The 11,534-nt window shown below is 45.0% G+C and overlaps 1 protein-coding gene across 3 annotated transcripts in view; it reads right to left on the bottom strand.

Moving 5' to 3' along the window:
- PRRX2 (paired related homeobox 2) overlaps positions 1 to 4,458 on the bottom strand; it is a 223,758-nt gene extending 219,300 nt beyond the window's left edge. For 2 of the 3 annotated variants that reach the window (XM_081847262.1, XM_081847261.1), the window contains exon 1: positions 4,098 to 4,458. In XM_081847262.1, the coding sequence (XP_081703388.1) occupies positions 4,098 to 4,350 (253 nt within the window). In that variant the 5' untranslated portion in view covers positions 4,351 to 4,458. The remainder of the gene's footprint in view (positions 1 to 4,097) is intronic. The other variant, XM_081847260.1, reaches the window with a different exon arrangement.
- Positions 4,459 to 11,534: the final 7,076 nt, after the last annotated feature.

The raw sequence follows: 11,534 nt of genomic DNA on the forward strand, positions 1-11,534 counted from the left end.
CAGCAGCTCTCCAGGGCTTCAGCCAGGGAGTCTTCCCCAGCCGAATCTGGAGATGCTGGGAACTGAATCTCAAACCTCTTGCATGCTAAGCAGATGCTCTGCTTCTGAGTTCTGACCCTTTCCTTAAAAATAAAGATTCCAGTCCTCACAGTTCTGAATTAAAGGCTGGTTTAATGAGAACACAAGAAATTATACCAAGTGAGACCAAGAGTCCATGCAGCTCAGAATTGTCAACATTGACCGGCAGCAGCTCTCAAGATTTTTAACCAAGGGGTCTTTCACAGCCCCACCAGGAGATGCCATTGAGAATTGAGCTTGGGACCTTCTGCATGCAAAGCACATTCACTAACACAAAGCTGCAGCCTTCTCATTACTTCACAGGGTGGTCATTTAAATGGATGGGGACACCCACAAGAGTCATTTTGACCCCATAATAGCAGTTGTGACAGTTCCTATTCATTCAAATGGGCATACTTAAACTAGATTATGCACAACAAATTTATACTTCTGTCAGAGCTTTCAGGAAGTCCTTGAGAGCACAATGTATCCCAGGGAAAACCTCTTGAGATCTGAAGCACATAGCTGGGTGCTTAAGTCTTATGTATCCCAAATCTAATGGGATGTTCTCCTGTTCAAACCCCATTGAAATGAAAGGGGGTTGTCCATAGTCTTTTCATTTTTACAGGGTTTTCCAGGGCCTTGCAGAGCCAGGCAGAGGCCCAGGCCAGGTAGATAATGTGTCCCTCCTTTTTTTTACCCTGGGGATAACTGAAGTCTTATAAATTTCTTTTCTGCGAATTCTTGAATTACGCAGCAAAAATCAAGCAACTTTGCCTTATCATGGTTTATGTTTATCATTGCTAAACCATTTAGGTGTTCTTAAGCCATTGTTAATCGAAAGAAAGACTTAATTCATTTTAATATATTGAAACTTCTCTCATTGGAGACCACTGTAGCTGGTAATGATAAGAAAATGCATAATGCAATTAGAAGATTTGGAAAAACGTTTTCCAAATTCAAGTTTAGCATTTGATCAGCAATTTCTTTCGGTGACGGACGCTGGAGAAGGTTTTCTCTCGCGCTGCCAGCCATGGCCCCAGGAAATCCGACCACCACCACCGCCTTTGCGCCTCCGCGTTCACCCCAGTGCATCCCCTGCAATTGTGAATGTGCTGACCAAGGCCCCCTTTGGAATCAGAGGCCTGGGCCAAGTGGCCCATATGGTGCCCCCCTCTCTCTCTGGGCCTGGGGCTCTCCACAGAATATTTTTTGGGCTGTGCAGATTGATTCCAAGCGATGCCTGTTGCATTTCCCCCCCATATATGACATTGAAAATGGAAAACAAAGAGAGAACTTTTAGCCTCCTGGATGTTGTCGATGCACATGCATGAGTATCGCTAAGACCAATGCAGGAAGAAGCAGAACCAGATTGCCGTAAAAATGGCCAGTCTAACCAGTGCGTCCTTCCAACACATGCAGTTTATGGTGTAGTGGAGGAACACACAAGTGTTTGAAAGCATGCTAAGGTGCCCCTGAAATTACCCTGGTAGCAGACAAATGCTTTGTGCTCATGTCCTGCTTGCAAATTTCTTATTCTGTGAACCACCCTGAGACCCCCGGGTATAGGAAGGTATATAAATTCAATAAATAATAGTAACAACAACAACAACAACAACAACAACAATGGAAGCATCTGGTTGTCCACTGTCAGAACAAGATGTTACACTGGATGGGCTCACATTAGCCTGATCCAACAGAGCTCTGCTTGCATGCTTATGTTTTACATGGATGGCTATGCTCTGTCTCCATGGTCAGAGGCAGTGATGCTTCTGAATTCCAGTCGCTGGGAACCGCAGGAGGGGAGAGTTGCTCTTGTTGTAGAATCCTGCTTGTGGGTTTCCCATTACTGGCATCTGTGAGAACAGGATGCTGGATCGTCTAGGCCCCCTTTCGCCTGATCCAGCACTCACAATAATGATGATAATATTTTATTACTAGTCATAAACCACGTCTAGCTCTTCTAGCTAAGGCCCTTAAAATTCTTAATTTTATTACGAATGGCAACAATAATATTTTAGGCAGCTAAAATTAAGGACAGTTCAGACTTATCCTTCCTATGCCTGGGAATACTTGTAAAGGTGACTGTGAGCACGTTCTCCAGGGGGAAGCTTCACTTTCTGGGAGGCCTTGGGAACCATCAGCATTAGAACAAAGTCCTTTAGGACTCAAGTTGTCAGGACTTGGACCCTCACCCGTGAACCATTAGCGGCAGAGTTTTGCATTCAGGACCAAAGTTGTGCCTATATAGTTGGTGATGATTTCAGCCCCAAGGCTCTTGAGAACTCATCAATAAATTATGGTCCAGGCAACTCAACTACCCATTGGTATTCATGGCAAAACTAAGCAGTCTTTTTACCACCACCACCACCACCACCACCACTCCTGCGCTAATCTATCCCATCTGCCTTGTGGGAAGCTTTCTGATGACATTTTATATATGCTTAAGTATTCTCACCCTTAACATTTTTGTAGGGAATGTCATCTGCCTTTTTTTTGGCAGGAGCAGAGATGCGTTTGGTTTCTGATACTGTTGAAATGTGTTGAATTTACATCATTTGTTTCTGCATTATGTTGTATTTGCTCTGTGTTGTATTTGTGTACATCTGTTTATTCTTGCCTTGGGAGTCTTTTTGGCTGAAAAGCAGCATATAAATTTTATGTTTCTTGTAAGCCTCCTTTTGAAGAATTTGTATCCTGAAAGAAGGGAGAAGGAGAAGAAGAAGGAATCTTCTTGGATGTGCGGATGTTGTCATGATGTCACATTTCATGATGCTTATAATAGTCTCCATGGCGTTTGCTCATGCACAAACATATTTCAGAGCATAGATGAACTGCAAAAACCCCTCTCCATGGCTTTAAGATGTCTGTTTGCCAAACAATACCCCCACCTCTTTCCCCAGTTTCCAAGGCCTGGGGGGAGGAGGGGAATCTATTGCTAACCACTGGAACTACTGGTCATTGAAATAGCAGAGTTGTAAGATCAGGCCAATGCCCCATCTAGTCCAGCATCATGTTCTCACAGTGGCCAACCAGATGCCCTTGGAAACAGCAACTCTCCCCTTCTGCAGTTTCCTGCAACTGGTATTCAGAAGCATTGCTGCCTCTGACCCTGGAGCTAACATATAGAACCTAAGCACCTAAAAAGAGACCCCCAAAAGGGGCCATCTAGTCCAGCATCCTGTTCTCACAGTGGCCAACCAGATTAATGCAAAGGGACTACATGCTAGGCACTGTGCAGGAAAGGATGCTGGTCCTATAAACCCAGACTCAGAGTGTGTGATTATGAAAAGATACAAGAAAGACAGAGATAGATAGATAGATAGATAGATAGATAGATAGAAGCACAATCCTGCAGAAAAAAATACAAAGTGCAAGGCCCAATGGAAGGAACAGGGCCCAATTGGATACCAATTTCAACAGCGCTTTTGCTTCCACTAAGGAAGATGTGGAAGGAACCTATGCACACCTTACTTTATAGTGGATTTGGGATGGCTGTTGCACACAAGTTCAACACAGCATCCACACAATGCTGTTCTCATCAAAACACCACCTGTTATCATTTCACCAATTAATCTGGATTTGCCATTTTTTGTGGAAAACCCAATAAATTATAAACAATAAAACTATGGGAAAATTTAGATGAAATAAGAAAGGGGGGAATATAAAGGATGGTGTTTTGATGAGGATCACTCTGTGTGATCACTGTGAAATGCTTTACAACGGGCATGATCAGGCCCCAAATCTGCCATAAACGGCACCATTTGGATCATGTCTACTCATAAGTCAAGTCCTCTTGAATTCAGTGGGGCTGACTCCCAAGTAGGTGGACTTTATGAGGAGCTGCGAGCAAAGCTGCCAGGGTGTGAAAGCTTGTGGATTCCCCCAGGCCTGGCTGGCATTTCCTACCCATTTCACAGATGTTGGATGAGTCCGGACATCCTATCGTCACAGATTCTTTAGTACACCCCCCTCAAAAAGAAAGTCTGAGGACATCTCCTCTTCTTTCCTCTTCCCCCCTTCATCTAAAAAGCGCTCACCTTCCCGAAGGGCGCCTCCTCCTTCGCTCCCGCTGCTGCCCCCAGAGGGGTCCGGCCCGCCCTTGCCGCTCTCCCTCGCCTCTGCGCCGGATTCCTTGGCTGCCCCATTCATGCCGGCGGCAACTTCCTCCAAATCCAGGAGGTGGCTAACGCTGAAGTTTTTCCGAGCCTGGGGGTTGTCCGGAGGGTCCAAAATCCGCACCGGGTTCGGGGCAAATTGCTTATCCATGCCGAAGGCTGCCACAGCGTCCATCGCGGAGGTGGGGGGCTCCAGGGCGCCTGCTGACCCCCCACCCACCCCGGCTCACCAGCACCCACAAACCCAGGAGACTGCGAGCGATCCGGCTCTCCTTGCCTTTCCCCCCTCTTACTCCCCTTTCTCCCCTCCCCCAAAAAAAGTTCTGATGACCCCCGCTACACCCCCGATTTGCTCTTCCTGGCTGTAGTTTCCCAGGGAAAAGAGATGGGAAGATCTCGGTCTGCCTCGTGTCGACGTCTAAGAGAGGGGAAACAGGGCGAGGGAGCGCGCCCCCAATTTCCCCCTGCTCAGCCTAGCCCACAAAACTCTCTCTGGCTTCTTCTCGAGCCCCTCAGAGACCAAAGTTGTTGGTTTCTTTTTCTTTCTTTCGCACGACTCCCCTGGCTCTGAAATTGACAAGAGGTTGGCCCTCCTTTGCTGAAACTGATGAAGCCTTCCTCCCCTCCCTTCTCCTGAAACTGACTCAAGAGGAGCTGCCCTCTCCCCTCCCTCCTCTGAAATCGACAAAAAAGTTTGCTTTTTAACAGACAGACAGACTCACACACTCCTCCTGCTCCTTATTTTTCTGTTTTTCGGTTAGTCACCCCCCTGCCTTTTTTTCTACAAGTTCGTTTGCAGGGGGAGCGTGTTTGGAAAAAGGACAGCTTTAAACGGGAAAATAATTTGCCTACCTGAAGTCCCCACCTCCACCTCAAATAGAATCATAAAGTTGGAAGGAACCCTGAGGGTCATGTAATCCAATGCCCTGCAGTGCGGGAATAGGCAGCTGTCCCTTACAGGGACTGGCATTATCAACCCCATGTTCTAACCAACCGAGCTATCCAGGCTGGTATAGATTCTTAACTCCTAATTGGGGGAAGAGCGGTGGGTCAATGGTAAAGGTAAAGGGACCCCTGACTATTAGGTCCAGTCGTGGCCGACTCTGGGGTTGTGGCGCTCATCTCGCTTTACTGGCCGAGGAAGCCAGCGTACAGCTTCCGGGTCATGTGGCCAGCATGACTAAGCTGCTTCTGGTGAACCAGAGCAGCACACGGAAACGCCCTTTACCTTCCCACCGGAGCGGTACCTATTTATCTACTTGCACTTTGATGTGCTTTCAAACTGCTAGGTTGGCAGGAGCAGGGACCAAGCAACAGGAGCTCACCGTGTCGCGGGGATTTGAACCGCCAACCTTCTGATCAGCAAGCCCTAGGCTCAGTGGTTTAACCCACAGCACCATCCACGGTCAATGGTAGAGCACCTGATTTGCTTGCAAAAGTTTCTGTGTTCAATCCTCAATGGCAACATCAGGTAGGACTGGGATACATTCCATACCTGAAACCCTGGATACTTCTTGCCAGTCGCTGTAGACAATACTGGGCATGGTGGACCAATGGTCTGAGTCACCAGAAAGCAGCTTCTTGGGTTCATATGACTAGGTTCAGTTATCAGTGACATGTGGGGGGGCTTTATTTATTTATTTCCCCTCCCATATAAACTGTCACCATTCACCTCTATGGAGAGAAATTAATTGTTGTTGTGGGGAAGGTCTTCCATCCAGGTGCTGTGCAGCCTGGCTTATCACTCTCAGGGATCATGGCAGGGTTTTCTGTCCGAAGCATGTTTTTCTGCTGAACAAAGAAACCCACTGCATTCTCCCTGCTTCTGTGGGTTTGCATCCCCTCTTATCCTGCTTGGAAGCTTCCCCTTGGAGAACAGGATGCTGGGCTAGATGGGCCATTGGCCTGATCCAGCAGGCTCTTCTTCTGTTCTTCTGAACAGAAGCAAGGTTGCCCATTCCTGGTCAGAACTTCTCTTGCTTGCTACCTAGAGTTCCATGTAACAGATCTGCAGAACAGATGAAAGGAAAGAAGCCGTTAAGTCACAAACATAAACATTACAGTATAGTGGATCCTTGGAAGCTCCTCTAAGAAGAAGTGTTTTCCATCAGGGCCTGATTGGCTGGTCCAAGCCTTGGATTTCACTTTGTCCCATGACTTTGTTGCTGTTTTTTAAACCCAGTGGGTTTTTTTAAGGAAGCAAGTAACCAAACCCACAGCACAGGATTGCAGTGACGAGAGGGATTTGTTCAGCCTCTGACTTCCAGACTTACTAGCTGGGATTCTTTCCAACTACAGAACCAACATATTATATTTTCATTGGCAGTTTCTGGAACACATGAATTGGATCCAAAATGTTAAATGAAAGGCTCCTGTCCATAACAAAAATGACAACGGATTTGCCCCGTGATGTCAATTTTCCTACAATGCTATATTTTAAAAACTTATCGGAGTTGCACCCTCTTCTCCTTTCTCCTGGTTACCCTTTGAAAGAACTTGAAGAACCCAGAACTGTTAAAAAAACAAAAATCTGCTTTGATCATGTTCGCTTATTTCAGTGACAGGCTTCGCAAACATTCTGTTTTGACAGGAATCTATGGACCCAGCCGAGATCAGAAACTTTAGGGGAAGTTGATCAGTTAGTGATGGCTGGCCTGGCTCCCAATTTGCTTCCTGGGTGAAACACTCCTCTTATCCGGCTACCATGAGTGGATTTGGAAGGGCTGAAATCAAAAGGTTTGCTCTGCATCAAAGCTCTGGATATTCATAGCAACTGTTGCATTTTCAGTGCATGGGCTTAGCCCAACTCCCTACTGTTTATGGTGGAATATAAAAAAACACTATGAAAATGCTTTTTTAAAAAGTGTTTTGAAAAAATATTGAATTTGCCATAAGCTCACCATCACCATCTAGTGTCACATTTGTATAATGCACTTAAAAACACTTAAAACGTTATATTTGCAGCTGTATAGCTGAGTCCTATGTCTGTGATGTTCAGTCAGAGAAGTGATAATCTCTTTCCTGATTAACCATGGATTAACCAGATTAACCAACTATTTGAGAGTCAGCATGACATGGTAGTTAGAGCATTGGACCAGGACCTGGGAGTCCAGGGTTCAAATCTTCACTCAGCCATGAACCTCACTAGTTGTTCTTAGGCTCCCAGCCTAATCTACCTCAAAGGGTTGTTGTTGTGGGGATTAAATGAGGAGAGGGAGAACCATGCCTGTCACCATTAGCTTCCCGGAGGGGAAAGCTATAATAAATAAAACAGCTTAAGGATAACAGCATGAAATTTTGCCATGCTGAGCATTATTTTCATGCTGAGGCAAGGTAGAAGTCTTCTCTCTAGTCATACACTTGTTTACTTACTTACTTATTTTATTTATTTTAAATATTTGTTTTAAATTAATAAATAATAATAAATATTCTTCGACTGTACTGTACTGTTTAACTTTACTCAGTACCCTGGTAGTTCCCCTACTCTCAGAAGCCTGTGGGGTGGGGTGGCCCAGGAGAGGGTCTTCTCTGTGGTGGCCCCTGAACTACGGAACTCCCTTTCGGAACTGGCACCTTCATTACACAACTTACGGTGAATGCTGAAGATGCACCTCTTTATTCCAGCTTTTGAAAATGGAGGCGTATGTGTTTAGGGCCCACAGAGTGTTCAAGTCCCTCCCTCCCACACACACATGGCCAAGAAGCTCACTGGATGACCTTGGGGCCCAGTCACTGCCTCTCAGCCTGATCTAACTTACAGGGGTTTTGTGGGAATTAAATGAGGGGGGAGAAGTATGGACGCTACCTTGAGCTCCTAGGAGAAAAAGGTAGGATTTAAATGCAGTAGATAAATAATAATGAATATTCCTGTGACTGTAATCTGCTTTAACTGTTTTTAATTCTGAACTTGAAATCGTTGTAACCTGCTGCTGATGAAGAGTAAGTCCCCGCCCCCCCCTCTCTCTCTCTCTCTTTGGTAATCACTCGTAGCTGAGTAAGATTCCCTTCCTTGAACACGGTTTTAATAATGAGTCCGTAAGTGACTGTGGAGGCCAATTCTGGATTCACACGTCCTTCCACAGTGGGGACGTTGGTTTCCAGGTGGGATTTGATCATGGTGAGGATTTGCCAAGTGTGCCTTCCTCTTAGCGCGTTTCTCCCTTGTGTCCTGAGTTCGAGTGTCTTCAAAGCACATGAAACCTTTGGTAAAGGCTGTTCACCAACTGGAGCGCTCTCAGGCCAGTGTTTCCCAGTTGTCAGTATTTATTCTACATTTTTTTAGATTTGCCTTGAGACAATCTTTAAACCTCTTTCATTGACCACCAGCATTACACTTTCCATTTTTACGTTCAGAATAGAGTAGTTGCTTTGGAAGACAATAATCAGGCATCCGCACAACATGACCAGTCCAATGAAGTTGATGTTGAAGAATCATTGCTTCACCACTGGTGAACTTTGCTTCTTCCAGTACACTGATATTTGTTCGCCTGTCTTCCCAAGTGATGTGTAAAATTTTTTGGAGACAACGTTGATGGAATCTTTTGAGGAGCTGGAGATGGCGTTTATAAGTGGTCCATGTTTCACAAGCATATACAGTGGTACCTCGGGTTACATACGCTTCAGGTTACATACGCTTCAGGGTACAGACTCCGCTAACCCAGAAATAGTGCTTCAGTTTAAGAACTTTGCTTAAGGATAAGAACAGAAATCGTGCTCCGGCGGCCCTATTAGCTAAAATGGTGCTTCAGGTTAAGAACGGACCTCCCAAACGAATTAAGTACTTAACCCGAGGTACCACTGTAGTAAGGTTGGCAGTAACCCCTCGGCAGCGCCACAAATCCAACTCAATGGTGTAACGTTGGAAAATGCCGATCACTTCTCCTACCTAGGCAGTTATCTTTCTGCAAGGGCCAACATTGATGCCAAAGAGTAAGTAATTAATAATAATAATAATAATAATAATAATAATAATAATAATAATGTAGAGCTCTGTCCTGATTGTTGACTCCTATAATTAAAAGCTGGAGAAGGAACATTTTTCAGCCTGATAGCCACATTCCCTTCTGGGGGAGGAACCCATGCCTGTGGTGGATGGGGCCGTCAAAAGTGAATGGAGCAACAGTAGGGTTCATTCCAGCTATGCAAAACCCAGAATTTCTCTATATACACATGTCTTCATCCTGAAGGGAACCACTGAGGGATGGGCTTGGGGAGGTCCATATAGAGAGGACCTGAGGGCCACATATGTATCCCAGGCCTGAGATTCCTCTATCTCTGTACTAAACAGTTCTGAAAGTGTGTGGATTCTGAACATCTACGGCAGCAAAAGCACGCCCGGAGGGTAAGGGATGAGTGAATCTGCCAATTTCAGATTTTTGCGGAGGGTTTTCAATCTTAAATTTGGGTCTCCACAATCCCCGTATTAGTTTGTGATTGATTGATTTTAAAGAAAAACCCTCATGAAAATCCGCCTGCATTTTCATGTACATTTATTCTAATATACACAATTTTGCATGCATCTTTGCATGTTATTTAAATGAACACGTGCATTTTTATACACACTTTACCTGAGTATATGCATCTCTCTCACACACACCCTTTACTCAACTAGAGAAGAGTGTTGCAAATTTCGGAAAAGTGTGAATTTTTGAAGGCTGGCTGAGTTTCGATCCATGCTTGGGAGTTGTAAACAAGGTAGGTGACAGTCCCAAATTCCTCCCTCATCCCATCCCTACTGGTGGGGTAAGGACTTATGGCCACAGGACAGGGGTACCAAAGACTCCAGGGCTGACCTTTTACCTCCTCCCCGTCTTTTTAATTGGCTGAGTAGCCCTAGAGGCCGCCTCTTAACTGGGGTAACATCTTGCTGTGATTACTGCCTTTGAGAGCCTGGGGGCATCGTCAAGCTGCATCAGACAGGGTTAGAGGGGTGGAGAAGGGATCTGGGGGGAAAGGGGGGGTGCCTTTAATGATTCAAGGCTGTCTTCCTGCTCATTTAACTGGGGTTGGGACGACCCTACAGTTATCCTTTATTATAACCCATTCTTGAACCCACTGAAATCTGTTTCTCTTCCAGGAAAGTTGAGGAGGGAGTGTGGGGCTTGCCTCTCAGGGTGTGAAATTATTATACAGAGAGAATAATCAGTGGTGAAACCCCCTAACCCCCTCAGGATCCCCTCAGGATCTCCTCCACTCTGGTGATTGCTGGTATTTCTAAGGTGAAATATGACCTTTTATGATCAAAGAGGATCGGCTTTCCAAAGGATGTGGAGGAAAAGGGGAGTGAGAGAACGAAGGTTGTGGAGGGGGGCAGTTTTCTTTCTCCCCAGTCCTAGCGGTCTGATAAAGTTTCTTTAGACACGCCAAGATTTATAGTGTGTTCAGCAGGGGTCCTTCAAATTGCCCTGCAACTCTTTGCACATTTCAGAAAGGGGAATCAGAACAGTAAGTCACTGAGAAATTAACTGGCTTTTCAATAATGTCCCATGTTGCTTTCTCTCTCTCTCATATATATATTCATTCTAGTACTTAAGAGAGACCTAGAGGATTACACAATTTATATAGGATTAAATACATTTATTTTAAAGGAGACATATAATGCCATTTTAAGAGATCCCAGTTGCCAGGCCTGTTGATTTTAGCAGCTGTTTGTTTTCAATTATGGAAAGTGATATACTCCTTTTTTAAACTAGAATGCTTAGATTTATTCGATCATCAGGATGATTAATTGATTAAAAGTAGAATGTACAGATTATAACACAGAGAGAAAGAGAATGAATGTGGGGTTAACAACAAGCCTAAATGTGATATTTCTTACTTTTTTCTTGGATCATATTCCACCTTTCCTCAAGGTTGCACATGCAATTCCCTGCCATTTTATTCTCACAAAATGATCCCGAAAGGTTGGGTAGGCTGAGAGAGTAACTGGCCCAAGGTCACCTGGTAAGGTTCCTGGCAGAGGGAGGAGTTTATTTATTACATTTTATTTATTAAAATAATATCCTGTTCTTCCTTCCAATGGAGCCCAAGGATCTGCACTAGGTCACCATTGTCCTGGCCCAAGACTCTAACCCAGAAGACACCCCCCTTTCCCCTCTCAGAGCTACAATACCCAGAGTGGTTCAACAATCAATCCCTCTTCCCAGGGAACTCTGGGAATCATAGTTCTGAGAGTAGGAAAAAGGGGTCTCCTAACATCTCTCAACACTTCAAACAAACTACAATTCCCATAATTCTTGGGGGGAAGCCATGACTGTTTAAAGTGGCATGATACTGCTTTAAATGTATGGTACAGATGAGGCCCAAGCAAAATGATGTGTGAGCAATCCATAAATACCAGCAATCACCAGAGCAGAGGAA

This window comes from Podarcis erhardii, assembly GCF_964252035.2.
Source record: "Podarcis erhardii genome assembly, chromosome: Z".
In the NCBI taxonomy this organism is placed as follows: domain Eukaryota; kingdom Metazoa; phylum Chordata; class Lepidosauria; order Squamata; family Lacertidae; genus Podarcis; species Podarcis erhardii.